The following is a 23,600-nucleotide window of genomic DNA, read 5'->3' as shown; positions in this document are numbered from 1 at the left end:
ATAAATGGAGTGTGTGAGGAGAATGTTAATGTAATGGCTCAGATGTTTCTTACTATAGAATCACCCACCAAATTTCATAGAATCATTTACTTTGGAAAAGACCTCTAAGATCATCCAGTCCAGCTGTTAACCTAGCACTGCCAAGTCTACCACTGAACCATGTCCCTAAGCACCAGATATACATGTCTTTTGAATACCTCCAGGGATTGTGTCTCAACTGGGCAACCTGTCCCAGTGGCTCACAACTCTTTCAGTGCAGAATATTTCCTCATATCCAATCTAAACCTCCCTTGGCACAACTCAAGGCCATTTCTTCTTGTCCTATCACTTGTTCCCTGGGAGAAGAGTCCAATCCCACCCCACTACAACCTCCTTTGAGGTAGCTATAGAGGGCAATAAGGTCTCCTCTGAGCCTCCTTTCTCTAGGCTAAACAACTCCAGTTCCCTCATCTGCCCCTTGTAAGACTTATTCTCTAGACCCTTCGTTAGCTTCCTTGCCTTTCTTTGGACACGCTCCAGCACCTCGATGTCCTTTGTGTAATGAGGGGCGCAAAACTGAGCAGAGTATTCACGGTGTGGCCTCACCAGAGCTGAGTACAGGGGGACAAACTCTTCCTGAGTGATGCTGCTGGCCACACCATTTCTGATACAAACTAGTATGCTGTGGGCCTTCTTGGCCACCTGAGCACACTGCTGGCTATTGACCAATACCCCCAGGTTCTTCGATGCAGCTTTCCAGACACTCTGTCCCAGTCTGCAGCGTTGCATGGGGTTGTTGTGCCCCAAGTACAGGATCCAGCACTTAGCCTTGTTGAACCTCATACAGTTGGCCTTGGCCCATTGATCCTTTTGTAGAGGCTTCTTGCCCTCAAGTAGATCAGCACTCCCACGTAACTTGGTTTCATCTGCAAACCTATCCCTATCTTCCAGTTCAGAGGGCTGAATTGTTCAGAGAACAACTGGTCTTACTACTAAAGTCTGAGGCAAAGAAGGCATTAAGTAGCTCAGCCTTTTCCTCATCTCTCATCACTGTGTTTCCCCCCACATCCAGTAATTGATTGAGATTCTCCTTAGTCCTCCTTTTCTCATTTATGTATTTATAAAAATGTGGTTTTTTATTGTCCTTAGCAGCAGAAGTCAGATTGAGTTTAAGCTTGGGCTTTGGTGCTTCTAATTTTCTCCCTGCACAGCCTGATGACCTCTTTGTAGTCCTCCTGAGTAGTCCTCTCCTTCTTCCACATTTCATAAATATTTTTTTTTTCTTCCCAAGCTCTAGCCAAAGATCTCTGTTCAGCCAGGCTGTTCTTCCCTTCTGGCTCATCTTTCAGCACATGGGGACAGCGTGCTCCTGTGCTGTTAGGAGTTCATCCTTTAAGAGTGTCCAGCTTTCCTGGACTCCTCTGCCCTTCAGGAGTGCCTCCCAAGGTATTCTCCTTCCCCCCTCCCAATTTTCCAAGAAATTTCTAAGGACTGAGATCACCTCGGTAACAAGTTGATAATAGCTGAGCCAGGAGAGAACTGGAGTAAAGGACATGGGAATCCCGTTTTTCCTTCAGGGGTTTTCTTGACCATTCACCATTTTCTTTAGCAGATTATTTACTACTGATTTTGGAAATTCACTATATAAACAACAGTAATGTCAGAAATGCTGTTAGACAAATTTGTGTTGAATTCTGAGACAGCCTGTAAATCCGTTTAAACTGCTCTCATTCTCTTTCAGTGTTCGTGAACAATCTTGATAGGAATATCCTTCATTTTTTTCTTACTATTGCTAGTATTACTATCTTACAAATTGCTATTGCCCATTCATTTAATGCCTTTGCAAAATTGCAGCAGCCAAAGTTGGGTAACGTGGCAACATGATAGATCATAGTCTGGACCAGCCAGCTGAAAGCAGACCTGAAAGGAACAATTTGTCCATTTAACCAAGAGCACCCGGGGTTATGAATTAGATATCAACTCTCCAGGAAATTATGGAAATATTACTATGGACAGCTCAGTCAAGAACTCCATACAGTGGAGTTTACTTCATTGGTAAAAACAGCAGATAGTATTTTATTCCTAAGGTATGGAGGCCATGAGGCAAAAAATACCTTTCAATGACATTATTCTCTCACTATCTACCTATTTAAGTTTAGATTCACAGCTCAGGAAATAGAGGGCACAAGTCAGAAAGGCAAGTTATATGGTGAGTTAATAAGAGGCAACATAGCTCTAAGACATTGATTGTAAGATAAAAAATGTGTTAGAGAAGGGATTTTAACTTTTGTTGAAGTTTTTATCAAAACTTTTATTTGCACAAATGTAACATAGGGATGCTATTAAGAAGGAACCAATTTGAAATGGACATCCTGTTTGTTTTTTTTTTGACATGCTCTAAAATCATTCTGCAGTATTGTCTTCTGCAAGATGCATTTTAAGAGAAAAGGACAGGATATGTTGAACAAAAATAACATCTGAAGATTATAATATCTAGAATTGGGATGTGTTCATGTCCTCTGTGTGAAGAACTTTGCTCATTGTAGATCTGTTGCTAATGACAAGTCCTTTCACCGATGTCTTACTCTGAATAAATGTAAATAGTAACAGAAGAAAGGAATTAAAAAGATGGAGTCTCAAACTCTGGCTATGCTTTCATCAGTTAAACTTTGGTTTTGAACTAAGTTGAATTGAAGAACATTGTCTGATTAAATCAGGTTTACTTGAACTACCTTAGCATCTAACTGATTTATAAAATATACATAATATATGTGCATATACAGCTTTATATACATATTAAAGGTCTTATATATTGTAAGAATGGTGCAACAGAATATAAAAACCCATAATTTTTATATATTTCTATTTCAAAAGATTGTTTATTTAAAGCACACCTTAATCAGTAGCTACTAACACCTGATCTGTAGGTAAATTTCATTTTAAAAAATGTCTCCTCTCTTACTTCTCTGTAATATCTCTGTACCAAACACTACTGTTTTCTCTTTCATTATTTTTCAGTAACTTTGAGACACATGCTCTTGTGTTACATGCTGGTATTGCTATAGGATTGTGTGTAGTTACCAACAATAATAATATTGGTAACATAAGGACACATCACAAAACTGATATTTCTGAATAGTAAACAAAAAAAAATACACACTTTCATGTGACTAAGATTTAAAACTGACAAACTTTGTCTGACTACATCGTACAATATACACACCTGCATTTATTCCAGACAGCCCGTGCCTGTCAAAATAGACCAAGTCTTTGGAGCCTGGATGCAAATCTTCTCCTCCTAATTGCTTTGAATCATCATGAGCACAGTGAAGAACATGAATCATAGCATAGAAGAGTTTGTTCTCCTCCACTGACTCCCTGTCTCTCAGGAGAGAGAATGACTAGTTCTGTTGAGCTGCCTACCCTTTAGAAGGATTAGATATCATCATTATATGGATTAAGCTAAAGGAGACCTACATTATTCATTTCACCTAGCCACTGGTAGTTACTTGAAATTTTTTTAAAGAATATATTAGGGTTGTTGCTTTCATGATATTATTACTGAGAAAACGTATCTGAAATTCTGTGGGAGTTGAACCTCAGTTGCAAAAACTTCCAAACAGAAGAAAAACAAATGCTAAACTTCAAATGTTTGCCTTTAAAACAAGATAGGGAAAAAAATAAAAAATATATCTATATGTATATAAAGGAAAAAAAATCTTAAATAAAGAGCCAAAGTTGTGTAATACTTTTACTGCCTGATGGAAGGCCAACAAAGTCAGTGGAGAAACTCCTGAGATAGTCATATTGACTAAATGTAGACACCTATCATCTGCATCTGCTCTAGTCTTTCTAGGTTCCCTTTGTACTTAATGAAGAAGTAGGTGTTTTTACTTCACTATCCCTCTAAATTATTTTAGATGTCTCTTGTAGGACAAGATGAATAACACTGCTGCTTCTATTCCTAGGTTATAATGAGAAAATTGGTACCTAGTTCAGATGAACTAACCTTTGCAAAATTCAGCAGCTTAAGTGCATCTGTTGCATTCAACAGATGTAACAGTAACAGATGCATTAGTGCATCTGTTATTTCACTGTACTATCCAGCACTTTATTCTAACTTATTTTGAGGAAGTAAACAGAAACTGTACATTCCTGGGCATGGAATATATTTACAGGGAAGTGAAATTGCTTTTCCTAAGATCGATTTTATAGGGATCTCCAAAAAATTATGCCATAAAAAAAAAATCTTATATGAATTGCATAAAGCAGATAAATGTCAGTGCTTTTACTCAGTGTAATGGAATCCCTTGTGATTCCAAGAACAGGGAAAGGAAAAGATATATTGAGTTCAAGTTGTTCTTGACATGGAGTAATTCAGAACATATAAGCAGAATTGAGGGTTTCCCATGGGAACAGTGGTCTGCCTACAATTTCCCAATAATGAGTTCTGGTCCAGAATCATTCCTATAAACTTCTTGGTGCATGCCATCTAAGGAATGGAGTGACCTTGTGTCATTCCTGTCTGTAAATCAGTTGATTCTGTGTTCTTTATTTATGTAAGTATACAAGGTTCTGTGTCTAGGGTGGCAATGAAGGGAAGAAATGAATGTAGGAGCAGTGCAAGTCATTCTGAAGTGAAGATGGGCAAAGATATGGAAAAAGTGAGCAAAGGCACTGCAGACTAAACATAGATATAAATGTGATATACTTGGCACCAAACAATTTACATATTTCCCAAGCAAATACTTCCAAGCCAAGACAAAAATTAAGGAGAATATACTATCTCTCTCTAGATCTGGTATGCTTAGGCCTTTTAAAATATTATTAACATCATAAAAATGCAATACACAGATGAGAATTAGATGATAACACAAGTGGTGTCTGTTTTGCAAGCAATGGGCTTGTTGAATAGCAAATATCAGGTCTTGTGCTGGAACAAGTTTCTTGTGTCTTTCAGTCTTGTCCATATCTGCACAGTCAACCACACTGAATTCTTTCCAGTCATTTACATAAGCTTACTTACCATGTATTTTAAAAACTGGAAGGCTGAAATCCAACTTGCAAATCAGAATTCCTAAAGTTCGATATTTATTTGAGATGTAGCTGACTAATCACTAGTGTGTGGAAACAGGGCTTAATGTGTTTGCCTAAACATCTGGCATCATTTTATGCACCACTTACATTCCAGCAAAGAGGCCCTTTGTCATATCTACCATGCAGATGTCTTAGATGCCATGGGGCATTTCAAGCGGTACTAGTTGACTACATTTAGGCAAGTACGTACTTAATTACATTAGTGGGATTGTGCTGAGCAAAAGGTAATGTCTACTTAAGAATGAACTGAATGTCTCTCTTGACTGCATTTTTTTTTCAGGTCTTGTTTCTGTAATCAGTATCTCTGGCTGCAGAAGGAGAGCTAGTATGTGTGTTGCTATGAAAGTCAGAAAAGCTGGGTAAACATGATGACAACATTAAATATTGCAAGTGGGACTGTGGCAGATGAGACTAGATCTCCATCCTGTCTCACTTGGTAATAAATTATCATTCATGATTACTGACAAAGCTGTTCTTATCTCATGTACTGATCTGAAATCAGCTAGTGCTAGATCTGGCATGCTTGTTTCAGAGTAAATAATTTTGGCATTTTATTTATTCTGACCAGCAAAAATGTAATTTAATAATGGTTTTCTTATTGCTTAGATATTTCTTAGCTAGAAGGTTGTTATTCTCTGTTTGTTTTTCCTTTATGAATTTGAAAGGAGACTGAATATCAATGAACTGTGGTATTCTGAACTGGTCAGTAAAATGCATACTTCTGACTAAATATGATTTAAGACATTAAACATTAAGGTGCTGATATAGCTTACCAGAATTTTCTTACATCATTCTGTGTGATAGTAAGACATGTAGTATGCTTGTGTCTGTGTCTGTTATGCAGCCTGGATTAGTCACTCAGAACAATAAAGATGTGTACCCATAGAACAGTCTTTGAAATCCACTCCCTGTAGATGTGATAATCCTTTGTGTCAATTAATAGTAAAAGATGTTATGACTCATTTTTGAGAAATTAATGTTATATTCAGTGTCAAGCAAAAGCCAAATACTTGAGTAATGGGTTCTCAAAAAAAGTGAAACATTCAAGAATAGCTACATCCTACTATTGAAAGGAAATGCATAAGATGAAATTACTTCTTAGAGTTGCTGGACTATTTGATCACTCAAGTAAACGTTGGATAAGTAGTCATTAGCAACAGAATTATATAAACAAAATTGCTAGTATCTTTATTGCAAGTACATGTATTTAATTAATTTAAATATTCTTATGGTTCCTTACATCAAAATAGCAATGAAAAGTGCATGCTGTGTACCTAGGCTTTAGTAAAGCTTTTGACAGTTCCTCACATCATTCTCCCAGAGTAACTGGCTGCTCATGGCTTGGACAGGTGTATATTTTGCTGGGTAAAGAACTTTGGCCAGGTTCAAAGAGTGAATGGAGTTAAATCTAGTTGCAGACCCTTCACAAATGGTGTGCCCCAAGGCTCAGTATTAGGCCCAGTTCTCTCCAAGGCATCCTATCCAGAGGGATCTGGATAGGATGGATTGATGGGACGAGGCCAACTGTATGAGGTTCAACAAGACATCGAGGTGCTGGAGCATGTCTAAAGCAGGACAACGATGCTTATGAAGGGTCTAGAGAGCAAGTCTTACAAGGGGCAGATGAGGGAACTGGGGTCATTCATTAGCCTAGAGAAAAGGAGGCTCAGGAGAGACCTTATTGTTCTCTACAACTACCTCAGAGGAGGTTGTAGTGGGGTGGGGTTGGACTCTTCTCCCAGGGAACAAGTGATAGGACAAGAAGAAATGGCCTTGAGTTGTGCCAAGGGAGGTTTAGATTGGATATGAGGAAATATTCTGCACTGAAAGAGTTGTGAGCCACTGGGACAGGTTGCCCAGTTGAGACACAATCCCTGGAGGTATTCAAAAGACATGTATATCTGGTGCTTAGGGACATGGTTCAGTGGTAGACATGGCAGTGCTAGGTTAACAGCTGGACTGTTAGAGGTCTTTGCCAACCTAAATTATTCTAGGATTCTATATATTTGCAGAGTTGTTCACAGAATCTGCAGAAAAGGGGTTCAAGGCCTAATATAAATGTCAGCAATGAGAAAGTCAACACAAGAGTTTTTGAATCAAGTAAGGAGGTAAAGGAAGGTGCTAGACAGAGAGAACTAATCTTAAGTCTGGACAACAGAGACCATGGTACTTAGAGAGGTATACATTTGAGTCACCTGAACCATCTGTTTAACAGCAAATGCATGAGCTGGCACATGTCAAACTCACAAACTTATCTTGGAGTTATTTCTACTGCTTAGCCAGGCAGACCTCAGACTGTCTTTGGAGCAGTTCTTATAACCAATTCACAGAACTACTCCACTACTGTGCAGCAGAAAGGGACCTTACAGCTTTTTTAAGATTTTCTAGCACAGTGAAAAACCTGAATGAGAGGGAAGAAGACATTTTCACTGGGCCAGGACACAATTTACATCAGAAGTCCTGGATTATTTGATTACCTTTTGAAGACTGCAAATACCATTTACAGGAAGACAATGCTTGTTTGTTTTAAAGCTACTTGGTTAAGCATTGGTTAAGCTACTTGGTAGTTCCCAGTACAAGAAGAGAGCATTTTAAAGTTGTCACTGTGTCCACTCTTACCAGATTTTTCATGCATGCCTTTAGCACACCTGGAGAAACCCTGACTCTACTATTACAGCACTCCTCTTTAGCTGAACATCATTGTTAGTAAAAGGGTCTCTCTGCTTTTTTTTTTTTTTTTTCCCCTGAGAAAGAGAACAATAAAAATTTCCAGTCAGTATTTAAACAACACAGATTTATTGTCATTGCAACTTCTTTTGCAAATGACATTTATCTCCCTCAAGCTTACAATATTTACATAGTGGACGTTAAGTTTTGATTTAGAGACCCTACTGATTTCTGTTTGTACATTCTGTAGAAATGTGTTTTAATGGGGCCTCCAAATGCCAACAAGATGATAACAAATAGAACATATTGTGGTTCTGCTGTGCATTGTTTCCAAACTTCACAGACTACATTTGCAACTCCTGATCTGCACAAGATCAGCATTTTCATTTTTTTCCCAGAATACTGATGACGGGGATATAAGGCTGCCAAAATAAGTAATTTATTGGAACATCCTTTCTTTGTGATTATGCAGAGCAGGTCAGGTTGAATAGGTGAAATAGGGTGCCCAATGTATTTGTAACATTCCTGCTGCCATGATCTGTAGTAGTTGCTGCTGAGAAACTATTACATTATTACCATAAAATTGCCTGGAGATTGTCTGTTGTTCCTTTTGCTATGACAAAAGTCAAATTAAAGAAGCACAGCAGTGCTCATGAGTAGTTGTCTCTAGGCATAGTTTTTAGAGCTGTCCAAAAATGAGCCAAATTGGAGAATATAATACTGCCATTTTAGCAGGGAATTGAAGGGCAGTTCAGAACTGATTTTGTGTGAAATCATGTTGATTTTGGAAACAAACAAACAAACAAAAAAAAAAAAAACAGACACACACACAACTTTAGAATTATCCTAGCGAACTACCTTAGAAATAACTTCAAGAAACACTGAAGTCCTATTTAGCAAACATGGGATTCATGTCGAGAGAAAGGAACTTTGTCAGGCATCCAAGTGCGAGCTGGTAGTCTGTGAGTAGCTACACTAGAATTAGTCATTGTGGGGCTTCTCAGTAGAAATATATCCAGTGAAGTCCATATTGACTGCTTATATAGTTAAAGTAAGAGCTTCATAGAAGGCTTTATAGAGACACTACACCATCTTAAATGTTAATGTTTGCAGTATTGACACCTAATGTTAGGTGAAATTGAGCCTATATTTTATGCCTGCGGAGTCCATAGGAAGTCAGTGGGGCTCTCCAAATATGCTGCAGACTTGTTATAGGGTCAAGTCCTAGAGAGAGCAATAAAATAATACTTTATCTTTTACTATTTTAACCAGTCAGGGACCCTATCCCCCTGTTCCCCTCTCCTCCTCCATCCCCCCCCCCCCCCCCCCCCTTTTTATAGCAATATTTATTGTTCAGGATTTTAACTGAAAAACTTTATTATGGTCATTCTAGTTACACTGGAATCTTCAGTAAGTCTCTATTTGTATTTGTATTTGTATTTGTATTTACTGTGCAGTAAATGAATATTACGTAAAGCATACAAAGCATTATAATGTCAGGACTGCTGTCAAAAAGGTCATTATCTTCCTTCTCTAATTTAAAAAAGAGATTTTTGTTTTCTCTGATACCTTGCGTACCACTTCTAGCTCCTAACAAGCGTGACAGTTGCAATGAACAGTCTTCAGAACTACAGCAGTTAATCTGTTTTCCTTGTTTTTGCCCTTTAACCACAACTTGTAGTTCCAAGTTTCTTAATTTCATTTAACACATTTCATTTAGTCTTGTTCACGATCTGTATAATATTTGTTAAATGAATGTCCAGCTAATTTCAGCATGAGTCGAAGTTGCTGAAGTTGCCTCTTCACTCGGCCTTTTAAATTTTATAAAAATAAATATATTAAGTGATTTACTTTTACTTTTGCTAACTCAGTTTATTTAAAGGTATTTCTTTCTCGCTGCTTTTTACAGGCATTGCTTTAGAAGCTGGATGTTATAACTGTGTGCAATAAATATTGAAATTCTGTCTGTTTTACACAGCACATTCTACACTGCTATTAAAAACAGTTTCAGACTAATAAAGAACTTAACAGTTTTAATATTTTATTTAGCTTCAGTTGAAAACAATCTCAGTCTAATGACTTCATTGTAGGCACAAATGAAGAAGCTGCTTAATTCTGAGGTATTTAGCATTATTTGATGTTGTCATTCAGAATGGGATTTAATATAGTATGTAGCTGGCAAATTTGCACATAACTTCAGTTAATCAACAGACTGTGTGCTTCAGTCTGCTTTTCCTCAGTTGAAAAAATTCCTTTCCAAGTTATAGCAAAGAACTTAACTAAATAAGGAAAGGGTTGTTTGGGTGACAGGTATTTGAACATATGGATTACAAAATTAATGGGATTTAGATGTCTTTAAAATTAAGCTCATGTATAAATGCATTACTAAGCACACTGGAGCAGAAGGACAGAGAGATTGTCTTTTTGGAGATGATACATTCCTTCAAACTGTGGCTCATTCTTCATTTCAATTGTTTATGGAAGTTTTAAAATCTCATACTTTCTTTGACCTCACTGACATGGAATAATCAGCTGAAATTGCACCAGTTTGTGCATCTGAGTTCCTGACGCTGAATTTTCTGCAGATGTCAATTGGCTTGTTGTGCTGGATTGCAAAAATATGATGGAATAATGTAAGACATTCTCATCACATTCTGTAGAGCAAAGAATTAAAACAATGCTATATTTTTAGTCTCCAGGTGTATTTAATGGAAAATTATATAATTTCAGTCAATTCTGCATGTCAGTAAGTACTTTCTGCATATATATATTTCTGTGCAGGTCAACTTCTATGTAAGGGTGAAGGCAATTTATACCCTTGGACACAGCGTATCTCTGATTGCTCTTACAACAGGAAGTATAATTCTTTGCCTTTTCAGGTATGTATTTTTCATGAGCAAATATGAACAATGGTAAGGCAGTTTTAATTGTTGTTTGATAACTGATTGCTCTGATTTTTAGAAAATGCATAATTTTTACATTTTTTTCTCAAACAGCTGACAGTAATGTGATGCTAACGTGATTTTTGCTAGCGTATTAATCATTTTAAAAATGTCAAAGCACTTAAAAAATGTACAGACATCACAGCCTATGTAAAAAAAGAATGGTCATTTAGGAGTGGACTTATAAAGTATTTTTTCTTTGATTTTAAAAATTTATACCACAAATTGGTCTTGAAAATTAGGAGGATGCTAGTCTTAACACCAGACAAGTGGGCAGCCATCCTTTTCAGAAGCTTCTGAGTTGTCTCCAGGGGTACTGTAACTGAAGGTAATCATTAATTTGTCCAAGAGAAGTTGCAAGGGTGTGGGTGCTTGTGCTGAAGGATAGTGTTGAGTGTACAATGTTTTCTTTAGACAGTGTTGGGAAAGGCAGTTGCTTGTATTGTTTTTGCCTTATTTCTGGGAGTTTTCTGAGATGAAAAGGAATCCCCAGGTGGCAAAATAAAGAGCAAAATCTTATTACTGATATCATAGCTGTTCTCACTTTCTCTACCTTCGTGCCTCTATGTTTCACTTCTGTCTAATAGAATAACTTTTATATTCTCCATTATTAACTTCATACAACTTTTCAGTTCCACTCTGCACTAAGAACAAGCAAATACATCTCTCAGATTAGCAGGAAAAAAAAGTGAATGTAATTTGTAGATGGCTGCATGTTTGTTTGACAGAGCCTCAGTCCTCCAATAAACTGTTCCTATGCCATGTTCTGTAAATCTTTCAAACTAACATAAAATTTTCTCAATATTTAAATATTCAGAGATGATTACGAGCGGATACATGACCTATGATTATCTTTTGGAATATCTTAAAAAAAAAAAAAAGTCATTCATAGTTATCTTTGGTTTCTACTACCAAACACTACAGGCAAATCATGCATTTTCAAAACTGCTAAAACCTAATAACACATTGAAGACATTATATTATAGGCATATGAATGTTGTCCATCTCCAGAAGTCAGTTGTAACAAATAGATCAAGAATTTCACAGGTTCACTCATGTCTGCAACTTCACAATTTAAATATCCAAGCTGAGATCTCCCAATCTCTCTATTGGGTCAGTGGAAAGACAGAGTTTTTTCAGGGCTTCATAAGGTCTTCTAAGTCTCACCCTGAAGCTGTCTGTTTCTTTTGATTACCTACAGGAATCTAGGGGTATTAGACTCCTAATCCATCTAGACTCCTAGATAATTAGGAACCCAAATAAACTGTAAAAATACCCCTGTTTTGGTTTCCCAAGCAAGTAGCAGAGGGACAGTTCTTGTGTAAGACTGCAGCTAAAGCAATTGTAAAGTAACAATGAGAGAAATGAATGCAAGGGGCTATGCATGTATGTCTGTGCACATCTCTGACACATTTTAGGACATCCCATACATTTTCTTTTTTTTTTCTAGGGACAGAGACTGGAAAATTTGGATGTTTCTCTAAGGTTTAACTTTTTATTACTTAGCTATTTACACCTCCTACCCAAAAAGCATACTTTACCCTGACAGCTCCCAGGGTTCTTTATAGACAACGTCAATATTGAGTTTGTTAAGATTGTTCACTCACTGCTGAGATATATTCACCTCTGAATGTAACCTGCAAACTTTCACCTTGCTATGTTTAAAAAGCAGACCAAAGAACAACTTCTCTAAGTCAAACTATCTAAAGGAGATTTGGTAGTTAAGTAGTGAGTTAAAAAGTTGTTAAAGCAGTAAAGTTGTAAAAATCCTGACTTCTTGCAGCAGGATTAGGTTTTGAACTCTGGATATTACCAAACCCAGAGATAATTAAAATTGTGCATTGCTGGATTTGTATATGTGTGCTTCATTATACTTCATTATACTGCATGTAATCCCAAATATGTGCAGTATTATTTTGTGAAAGAACATGGAGTGTTGTGGAATTTAATTTAATTGTAGGCTTTGTGTTCATGACAAAGAAGTGGAAATTCTTTTTTAGGTATTACTGCTGTACTTCTGCACTCCACTATAAATTGTTATGTCTTGTCTGGCAAAGCAGATTCAGCCTTAGGGCTTTGCAGTTTAGAGCATCAGCTTAAAGTACCAGCTATTTTAAACACATGAAAGGCAGAACTGTTAGGTATTGAAAAGTGTTTGTGTTTTGTTTTGTTTTGTTTTGTTTTGTTTTTGGTGGAAGTTTCCATGCGGTTGTAATATCCTGTTTTACATTTATTCGAAAGATGGTTGCCACTTTACTAGATTTTAATTTTTATAGAAATGGTATATAGGCTCCCATTATTAATATAAAGGACAGGTTTAGAAGCATTGTAAAAGAAAAGGATCTTATCTCTGGCTGATTTTCTAATCTCAGAACAAAGACATACAATCTGAATGTCTCAGAATACCTTGCTTGACTAAACTGGCAGCATTTTTCAAGTTACCACAGTGTCACTCCCCACATAATCCTCTATGTACTTACTATGATTAAAGCTAACTGTAAATTTTCTGGCACAATACTTTTCTCTTGGAGGTTGCCAATTTGTCAGGCACACTCTCATTTCTATAAATATTTTATGAACATCAAAAGTAATAATTTTGATTTAGTCAAGGGAAGTGCCTTTACCATTCTTAGAATGCATGTTTCTTCATTTTGAATGTCTGAATTTTAACATGGCATAAAGTTTTAGAAAAGTGGAAACAAAACAATTGATTTGAAAAGAAGTATTTTTCAGATATTTTAAAACATTGGTTTGTTTCAACTCAGAGTGAAAACAAGTTGTAGAATAGCATATTTCTGCCTAACACTGAAATTCTGGTTACCTTAATATACTTTCTTCAGGGTAACTCCTGTATAGTAAAACCTTACCAAAAGCGTGTCAGTTTTTCTAATATGTGTTTATTAGCAAGGAGAAAAATATCAATCTCAATCATTTTTATAAGCTGTGCTCCCGTGCATTAACTGTCAGCATTCCTCACATGACATTTTTCTGTCATAACTTAGCCTTATCACAGGAAAAGAGGATAGCACCTTTTGTTTCACTGCTAAAAAAAACCAGCATTTTTTTGTTATTCTGAATCATAACACCTAACCCTAATTAAAGAGACTTTCTTGCCCACCGCCTCCAAAATGTTGACAGCCTTTTATAGATCTAACATTTATAATTTCCTCTACTGAAAGGGATGAAGAACTAATAATCTAAGTTAGTCACTCATGAAAAGTACTTTCTCCCACTCGCATCTTGCACATATCTCTGAGTCCTATAGGAACATGTGATACAGTCCAGAGTAATAGTGGTATTTCAGTTTTTCTCAGAACCATTTTCAGCAAAGGATACATACAGCCACAGAAATCACTGATTTTTTAACAACTGATATAAATTTAGCCTGGTATTATGTCCTTTGCCAAACCGTAGGCTAGCAAGATGGATCTATTATTTATTTCCCAATGCTCACTGTAACTGTGCTTACTTTAGTTACTTCAGAATGCATTATTCAGTGTTCTGTAAAAATCAAAACCTGAAGACTGCTTGGAAGCTGACATCACACACCACAGTGACTAGCAATAGCATCCTATTGCATCTTCATTCTTTCATTATTCGTACTTGCTAAAATGCCCTGGCTTCATTACTGATGTAGTTCAAGGTTCTGGTTTTGACCAAAAAAAAAAAAAAAAATCTTAGCAGGAGTGTGTCTTAAGTGAAATGCCCTTGGCTTCTAACTCACTCCTCCTGAGCATCCATTCACTTACTTGGAAGGTTTAATTTGTCGTTTGTTTGTAAGGCTTTTGCATGGCTGCTGGACTAAAGAAGCAAAGCTTTATGTCTCACTGGACAGGAAGGATAGGCCATCTAATGCTTTGCATGTATTTTTAATTGTTCTGCATAGACTCACATAGTAGGATAAAAAAAGCATTATATAGTGAAATAAAGGAGTTTAAAAAAGTAAAAAATGAAACCAGAAGAAAATAGAAGGGAGCACTTCTGAAATGTTTCCAGGCTAGTCAATGTTTCATTTGCAAGAAAATGAGTGCACACACAGAAGGATATGATAACCTATGTTTACTGTCAACTTATGTTAAAACACCACTGTGATCTTTTGGTCTGTGATACTGAAAAGGTGGAAGAGAAACTTTATTTGTATATTTTGGACAGCACATAATGATGATGGTGATGATAAAAGAAAACAACAAGGCAGTACTGACAATATGACAGAGAAAGAAAGGGTAGGCTCTTAAGGTTCCTATATACTAAGAAACAACCAGAGAGTAATACAAGCCTGTTCAAGAGCCTTTCTGTCTTGAAATCTAAAATGCCTGTTTTTTAATTTCTTAGGAAACTTCACTGTACTCGGAACTACATCCATCTGAACCTGTTCCTCTCCTTCATTCTAAGAGCAATCTCTGTTTTAGTCAAGGATGATATTCTCTATTCCAGCTCCAACACTACTCCCTGTGCAGAGGATCAAACCTCATGGGTAATAAACCTTATTCACTACCTGGTATAATACTGTTGTGTCACTAAATTTTCCTCCTGGGTCCTTGTAAATATTCAGAAATACTGAGTTGTCTGTGTAGACAGTTCTGCGGAGAATATAATGACCAATCAAGAGGTCTATTAGAAGTAACCAGAGAAGAAGTAAGAAGTTACTGTTGGTTTGCATGTCCATGTATGGACAGCAGGTCAATCTGCCAAAAAAAAGTCACAACCTGCTATAGCTGAGAATAAATATAACCACTGCATTAATCCTGGGAGATTTTAAGATTAAGAGTGCCATCAGATGGGAAGGGTGAAAGGCAGCTTGTCTGGAAGTGTTCCTGCAGCTATATCAGGCATCCAGCAACTGGGCAAATGAATTTGCCCAGTTTTGTGGACTGTTGAATAATGTCTACTGCATTATATGTGGGGTGATCTGACACCAGATGGGCAAGGCTGTTTTGTCTTGTGTTGGCAGGATCCTACCTTCCTTACATAACAGCATGCAGGAGTGACCCCTTTCATCATGGTTGTGATGTTCCACAGTTCTGCTGCACACAAAGATGCTTGAAAGTGCACACTTCAAAATGCAGGGTAACTAGATCTGAATAACACAGAACCATAATTTTGGCTGACTCTTCAATGAAAGATAGACTGTTCAGCATCTAGAAATGTGCCTGATACAGGATTAACTGCAGGAGGAAGGGAAAATATTTTAACACAGGGTTCTGGTATGTAAGTCAAGTATATAATACAGGAGAGTATGTGTGGTAAACCTGTAGTGGAATTTTGAAGAGATTTACAAAAAATTTAGACATTCACTGCCAATCTGTTCGCAAGCAGCCATAAACATCGAAACAAAGTTTAACTTCCATTTTAAAATACTTAATGTTCTCCGTGTTATATTTTCTGGCCCAATACTGGTCTGCAATGGATATTCCTTCCATGCATACAAAGTCTGGAGCTAAAGTTACTTTTACCAAACAAGATGACCGAACTAAGCTGTTTCTCTGCGTTTCTGTCTTTCTCACTGGGCAACTTATCTCAGGAGAGCTTTCTCAAGACATACCTGTCTCTATAAGCTGTAGAAGGGGCAAGTAGGTGTCTAGCTTACACCAGAAGCCTTACTTTTAGGCAGCTAACATTGGATGAGATGAATTCAAGACTTTGGACTCCTCTTTAGTTGTCTGAATATGGACATATATACAGGCACATAGTGTTACTGGGGATGCAGTGAGTTATCCAAGACACCACACGGGGCTGATGGATGCAAAGATGTCTCTGGGAGACCCATGCCATTGTGGACCAGTAGCTGAAGGCTGGGGTACCTGAGAGCATTTCACTTAACAGACACCTGTTTAGACAGTGGAATCAATCACTAAAGGAGCATGTTACTTAGGTATTTGATGTACCTGGAATTTTAACAGAAACAGTGCAGGTATGAAGGGTATTTAAAGTGGGGAAAAGAATAAAGCAGGCAGAAAATAGAAGAAAATAAAAGTTTTATTTAGTCCATTTTGTTTAGTCTGTTATATTCACCATATCATCACATTTCTCAGCTCAGTCTCAGCAGGAGCATTTTTATGTTCAATTCACACATCCCAGATTCCTGCTGGGAAGTGCCAAAGTAGCAGCAGCCAGCACTGTGGAACATCAGCAGAGCAGAAATCTGAAAATTAATTCTGAAGAACAGCACAGAGACTATTAAGTATGGTGGAACTTCATTTTATGATACATGCTTATGTGTCTTGTTAATTAAGAAACACTAAAGCATTTTATAAAGAGAAAATTTTTAAAAGTCCATTCAGATTTTTTTTTCTAAGTCTGCTTAGAGGATTCAGCATATGAAATTATTCTTTGCACTGTTTCCAGTTTAGCCTTTAAAAACTAATAAAGCAATTGCTTTGTTAATTTTTACTGTTAGGAAGACAGATGAAATTTTAATGTATTTATTAGCCACCTAGTGGACAATCACTTAATCTAATAGCCATTTATTAACTAACTATTGAAAATGTGTGCTTTTTTTTTCCTTAGAATTCAATTTCTTTTTATGTATATACTGTAACACTTAAAATGTCTCAATTTGCTTGACTGAGGGAAAATAATTTCTACTGAACCTGGGACTAGCTTTACATGGAGAGTTAAGATGTGTAGGATATATTAATAACAGAATTATACAGCATCTTTCCTGCAAAAAATCTTACTCCCTGTTTTCACATTTCAGGTGGGCTGCAAGGCTATTTTGGTATTTTTTCAGTATGGCGTTATGGCAAACTTTTACTGGCTATTAGTTGAAGGACTTTACCTCCACATCCTCCTTGTGCTAATATTCTCCCCCAACAGACACTTCACAGTCTATCTGCTGATTGGTTGGGGTAAGAACTTAAGCATCTTCCAATTATATATATATTCAATGTGTGTATTAGTCAAATTCAGTATTTCATACCAAGCATTCATGCAGTTTCTGTTGGATGACTTTGGCCTGTGGGCATGAGCTCTTGGGTACATTAGTTCTTCTCTTGAGCTCCAGTGTAGGTACAGCCACTGCGGCATGGAGGAGAGTGGGCACAAAACCTCCATGCTCATCCCTCTAGTTTCTGCAGACCTGTAAATGCTAGCTTGCTTCTTGGCTGGCTCCGACCTCTGCCAATCTGCACTCCCTGACAACACTCATGGGTTGTTCAGGGATGGGATGGTGTGGGACTACCACCACAAAACATTATGATTCAGGCTGTCCTAATTTAGCAGGGGGGAGAGGAAGTTTAGTTGCACAGCACCAGGCTACTTGCCTTTTACAAAAGCACAATAATATTTTCCATCTGTTTCTAAATACATGTTCCATTCACTTACAGAAAGTGCAATGATATATATATGGAGCAGTTTAAAGCTTCCAGTAATAAGTGGTCATAAAACATTAGGTATTGCTTGGAAATGAGAATAAACCAGTGTGGGAATGGTTCCTTATGAAATGATTTACTCTTTGGTTTTATATTGTAGTCCATGCAAATACATTGGGAATGTTGAATTTGTATCTATATCCTTATAGATCACTTGGACAGCTTGAAAGAAATCTAAGATACATGCTTTGTGTATTAGTGGTTATAGCTACATTTTTATAAGAAATATGCTCACTTCCCCACAGTATTTGAAACACATCGTTTACATCATATAGCTCATCAGATGGGCCTCTCCCTCCATTCACTAAACTGTTTTCTGTATGCTGCATATTTGGGAAATAGATGCTTACTAGCAAAATGGACTTACTTTCTTATGATCGTTCTCTAAACCTCTTTTTTTCTTTTTTCTTTTTTCTTTTTTTTTTTTTTTTTTTCTTTAGGAATTCCTACCATATTCATTATTACATGGACAGTGACACGGATTATTTTAGAGGACACTGGGTAAGTATGTCAGGGAGGGAAAGCTTACAGCCTCCATCAAGACTAGCCCATGCTAATCTTGCCTTGGATGTGGTGTTGTTCATCCTAAAGTAGTTTGCTGTTCTGAAGGAGACAAACACAGAACTTAAAATTTCAGAAATGACAGTAAAGGGACAGGTGTTTAGGAGCTCTTTGACATGCAGCCTATACTTCCTGTTTATTTGGAAATGCTAAGGGCGGGAGTGGGCAGAGACAGGTTATTACTAACGTTACCCCTTGAAACCCACATGTAGAACTATCTGCCTTGGAGGTCAAACTACTTAAAATAGCAGTGGGGGTCCTTGAGTTCAGTGCTGTCATACAGTGTTGTAAGTTGCTGGGCATCCTAATTTGCTAACTAGCAATGCAAAAGATTGAAATCTAGTGTTTTTTTTTGGTATATCTAAAATACATTCCCAGAAAAGAAGCAATGTAATGTAAAGGTGTATGTAATGTAATGTAATTGTAAAGCAATGTAATGTAAGGTGCATGTATTCAGGTAAAACTGTCACTAACTAGAGCTAAGCCTGGCTCTTGCCATGTGAAGGCGAGCTGAGATAAGAGTTTTGTAGGAAGATCAGACTTCTTTCTGCTAGCCCCAAGGAATGGGAGAGCTTTCTTAGTTAGTGGGGCAAATGGTTTTCACACTCACGTTTTTTTCGATTTGTCTTATATTTTTCAATTGATTTTTTTTTATACTGAAAAATCATGTCCTAAATAATTTCTAAGTTTTCCTTGCAAGACCATGTAGACTGTAGGCTAACTCCTTTCTCCTTCATTGTTACTATCATAGTTAGAGGAACTCTGAAGGGTATTGCTGTTGCTTCTAATTAGTCTTTTAGAATATTTATTCTCAGAGTACTCAGACCAAAATTGTTGAGCTGACAATGAAAATTAAATTTTCATTTTTTCAGACGAAGTTTCAGGTTCAGTCTCATATTTTCCTAAACCAGTTTCAGCCATCCGCAACCTAAATATCCCACGAGGAAATTATGTCATTTAAATTGTATCTGTCAGTTGCTTTAGATCTTCCTGCTACCTAGAGGCTATTGTTAAGTGCTTACTGTAGAAGTATCCTGACTCAAAGTGAAACTAAGCTTACTTTCCCTAAAGGCCGATGATCTCCATAATTTCTAATGGTGCGTGGTGTTTCAGCTGATTTGAATATGCATATTGAAAACAGGGAAACAAAAAGTAAACACAGAAAAAAAAATACCAAATTCTAGGCTAGAACATTTTTTAGTGCTCTTTGATTTGTATATACCAAATACTTCTCTTCATAGGTCATGCTTGCCAGATGTTATTAGTGTCAACACCATTCTCCCTCTTTTTTTTTTGTAGTTGCTGGGATACAAATGAGCATGGTGGTCCCTGGTGGGTTATACGAATACCAATTTTAATTTCTATTATAGTAAGTAAACTTTGAAGCATGAATTATATATCAGTTCAGCATTGTGCAGTGCATATAGCCATTATTCTTTACTGCTAGTTACAGACAGGCCAGAATTCTGTTTTAATGAAAAGAAATTGCACTGTAGGAGACATGTTAAACAGATGCCAGGGCCATTAAAATTTGTTGCCTTCAAAATTTATCTGCCTCCTATTAAATGCTTTTATTTGTATGTTGTTCTTTCTTTAACATCCCTTCTGTTTATGAGCCTGGGGGAAGCAAAAATCTAATTACACTTTTCAATGAAATGCAGATTTGATTTTGCTTGTAAATAGATAGCCCTGCAACTAAGAATCTGATATTATTGCAGCCATAAAAAAATATAGCTGTATATATCTTTCTTTAATTGGTAGTCTACTGAAATACATAATGAACATGAAATATTTGCAAAAGAATACTATCTGAGAATGTTTCATGGAGCTTTTCATATGTGGAGCTCATTAGAATTACTGGAGTAGCATAACAAAATTCCTGTTCATTGTGATGATTGTGTGATTAAATTTGGGCATAATATTCTATTGTTTATGTCCACTTCTGAAAATAGTCACAGTGCAAATTAATTCATTTCAGATACACGTGCTTTGTTTTTAACATTTCAGTCAGAAAGTTAAGGCGTTATTAGATTATACACGATTTCAAGAGTCCAAACTAGTCCAGCGTTTACACTTGGGCTTTCCTTTCAGTCTGGTCCTTTTGAAATAATTTTGGGAGAACTTCCTAGCATTTTCATCAGAGTGAATTCTAGAGTCTTTAATGAGAAACAGAGTACATATATGTGTGAAATGACATGAGGTAAGGACTCCTAGAAAAGACGTTTTATTATACAGGTAATAGGTGTGCAACAGAATTACAGCATGAAAAAGATATGTGTACCTCAGAGGAGCTGGAGGACGGGGTATGGTGCAGAGAAAAGAAAATATACTCAAAGATGAAAGCAAAACAAACCACCTAGTGTTTACAGAAAGATAAAAGCCTGTTCTCTGGAGGTTCTATTTAAACAGCTATCTGGTAGACAGATGAGACTTCATGTGCCAGAAAGCAGCACATTTCCAAAGAAATCCTAGACCAAGAGACATAAGTTATCCAAGTCTTCATTGGCAGACTTGAACTCCAGCTGGATCTTAGCATAGACTAGTAAACGCATCAGGCATTAAGAAAATGGAGTACTAACTGGTCAGTCAGCAAAAGTCCAGTGTATCATAAAACATGGACCCTAATCACGGAGGTGAAGGAACAGCCTTGCTCTATTTTTATACTGTTTCTATTACTGCTATCATACAATGGGATTGTATGCAGAATGCATACAACATGCAGAAACATTTTGCAAATGACCTTTCCTGGTTTGCCAGATGCACATGTTTAGAATCTGCTGTTGCCTTCCAGAGATGTCTTTTGTCTTAAGTGGCATGTTTTAGGGATGAGAGCAGCTAAAGATGGCCAAGTGATTCGGCAACATTATGTACTATGTGAAACCACTTAGTTCTCTGATTAGATGAGTCTCCAGAAGATTTGATCATTTTCACATTTTGCTTTTAGGAAGTTAAGCTGTGAAAGGAGAATTCAGAAGTACAGGGAGTTATATAAAGCAGTGATACTCACCCTTTCCTGCTGGATAAGTAACATATCTTGTTGGAGCATCAACCTGCAGACATCACATTTGTTGTGGCATCTAGGATGCCTTGCAAGTTTACTGCTGTACTGCTGTGCAGAGTGCATTCATAGAGTAAAAGTAGCTAGTGAAATGTCATGTAAAATTAGTAATTGATGAATGAAAATACTGCATGCATGGGAAAATTGTATTCATTATACGTAAGTGTTTTCAGTTACAGAATCACAGAATTGAAGGGGTTGGAAGGGACCTCGAAAGATCGTCGGGTCCAACTCCCCTTTAAGAAAAAATAAAATATGAAGATAAAAGTATTTGAATCGGTGCTGCCTCCCATTCAAAAACTAAAATAGATCATTGCAAGTTCTTTGAATAGGAGTTGTGAAAGTCATGACATTTCTGAATGAAAGTATGATGTGCCAATGTCATGCTCACACAGAACCTTCAGTCTGTTCTTGAGAATGTAGAAGGATTGGAAAATTTAGAATAGTGAAAAGAATGATGAGTAACAAATGGTTTCATTATTAGGAAGGACAAAGACTTGTAATTAGTCAATTAGGTGGGCAAAGCAGGATTCTGAGAGAAGCTGGATTTCAGGAAAATAAAGGAGAGTAGAACACAGGAGTTAAAAACCATTACAGACTGTCTTGTGTAATGGCATGGAAGAAAAACACAGAGAATGGGTGATACCGAAAATCTTTAAGATAGGAAGAAGGGTAAAGAAAAAACAGTAGAATAGAGCCTTTTTGTGAAGATAATGCCATGAATATACTTTTGAAAGAAGGAGGAAATCAAATAGGAAGCAGTAGGTTAACTGCATTTGATTTACCTGGAAGTTCACTTCGTCTTCATGCCATATTCACTCTTTTCCATTGACTTCTCTGTTACCTCCAAACATTTTCACTGGTTAGAAGACTGTATTATCTATGCTGTTATCACCCAACAATAAATAGTTTGGTGAGAGCGAGTTCTGAAGTCACTTCTCAAAGTGGGAATGGCTTCAGTTAATGCAGTGTGTCAGAAGCCTTCCCTGGCATCTCATTCTGACAATATTGGCTTGAGAAAAGTTAGCTGGCAGGTTTCCATGCATCATGCTGTACACATTTCAAAGTTGTTTAATTGGAGATGACTATTCCAGACAGTTAATTTGGAGTACCACCCATTTGGCAAATGCTTCCACAGCTGCCTTCTCCATACTTCTACTACAATAAACTGCTTTCATTTGAGAAAGAGTGGTGTTCAGGTGGAAACAGTACTTACATTACTTCAAAGTATCTGAAAAATGTTCATCTCACATTGCAGCTAGTGTGATAGACTAAATATCAAGAGCAATATGAAGATAGTTTAAATGATGCATGCTCAGGCCATGTATTTAGACTCAAAAACTCGGAAGTCAGCAAGTAAAAAAGAGTATCAGCAGCATCTTGGTGTTATTCCAACAAAGAGGCATCATTTGTCATCACTCTTGCAGTTTCTCTGCATTCACATTATTTTCTTTTTATACTGTTCTTAGATACTCATTTAACAATATACATATTATACTCTATTTAAAGATGTCATGCTCAGAGGATCTTCACAAAATCACAGAATGGCTGAGGTTGGAAGGGACCTCTGGAAGTCCACTGGTCCAACCCCCTGCTCAAGCAGGGACACCCAAAGCTGCTTGCCCATGTCCAGGTGGCTTTTGAAGATCTCCTCTCTGGGAAACTTGTGTCAGTGCTTGGTTACCCTCAGCAAAAACAAGTTAAAACATTTTCTGATACCAGGGTGGAACCTCCTGTGTTTCAGTTTGTACCCACTGTCTCTTGTCTTGTCGTTTTACAGGGCTGAAAAGCTGCAATACTAAAAGTGAAACTTTAGGGCGCTGCTTGTTTCATATTTCATTGAAACATATTATTCTAGATCAGATGTATATTTCAAAGGATTTTAACAAATGATTTATTCAATGATAATCTTACATAAATTAAATT

At 36.9% G+C, this 23,600-nt stretch overlaps 1 protein-coding gene across 1 annotated transcript in view; it reads left to right on the top strand.

Annotated features, from left to right (window-relative positions):
- VIPR2 (vasoactive intestinal peptide receptor 2) overlaps positions 1 to 23,600 on the top strand; it is a 64,168-nt gene that overhangs the window by 28,766 nt on the left and 11,802 nt on the right. Inside the window, exons 5-9 of the mRNA XM_084511198.1 lie at positions 10,525 to 10,622; positions 15,018 to 15,159; positions 17,383 to 17,533; positions 18,496 to 18,556; positions 19,916 to 19,985. Coding sequence (XP_084367324.1) covers positions 10,525 to 10,622; positions 15,018 to 15,159; positions 17,383 to 17,533; positions 18,496 to 18,556; positions 19,916 to 19,985 — 522 coding nt within the window. The remainder of the gene's footprint in view (positions 1 to 10,524; positions 10,623 to 15,017; positions 15,160 to 17,382; positions 17,534 to 18,495; positions 18,557 to 19,915; positions 19,986 to 23,600) is intronic.

Source organism: Aythya ferina (assembly GCF_964211825.1).
Source record: "Aythya ferina genome assembly, chromosome: 2".
NCBI classification, from domain to species: Eukaryota; Metazoa; Chordata; class Aves; order Anseriformes; family Anatidae; genus Aythya; species Aythya ferina.
Note: the sequence above shows the minus strand (reverse complement) of the source record. Positions and strands in the feature narration are given on the sequence as shown.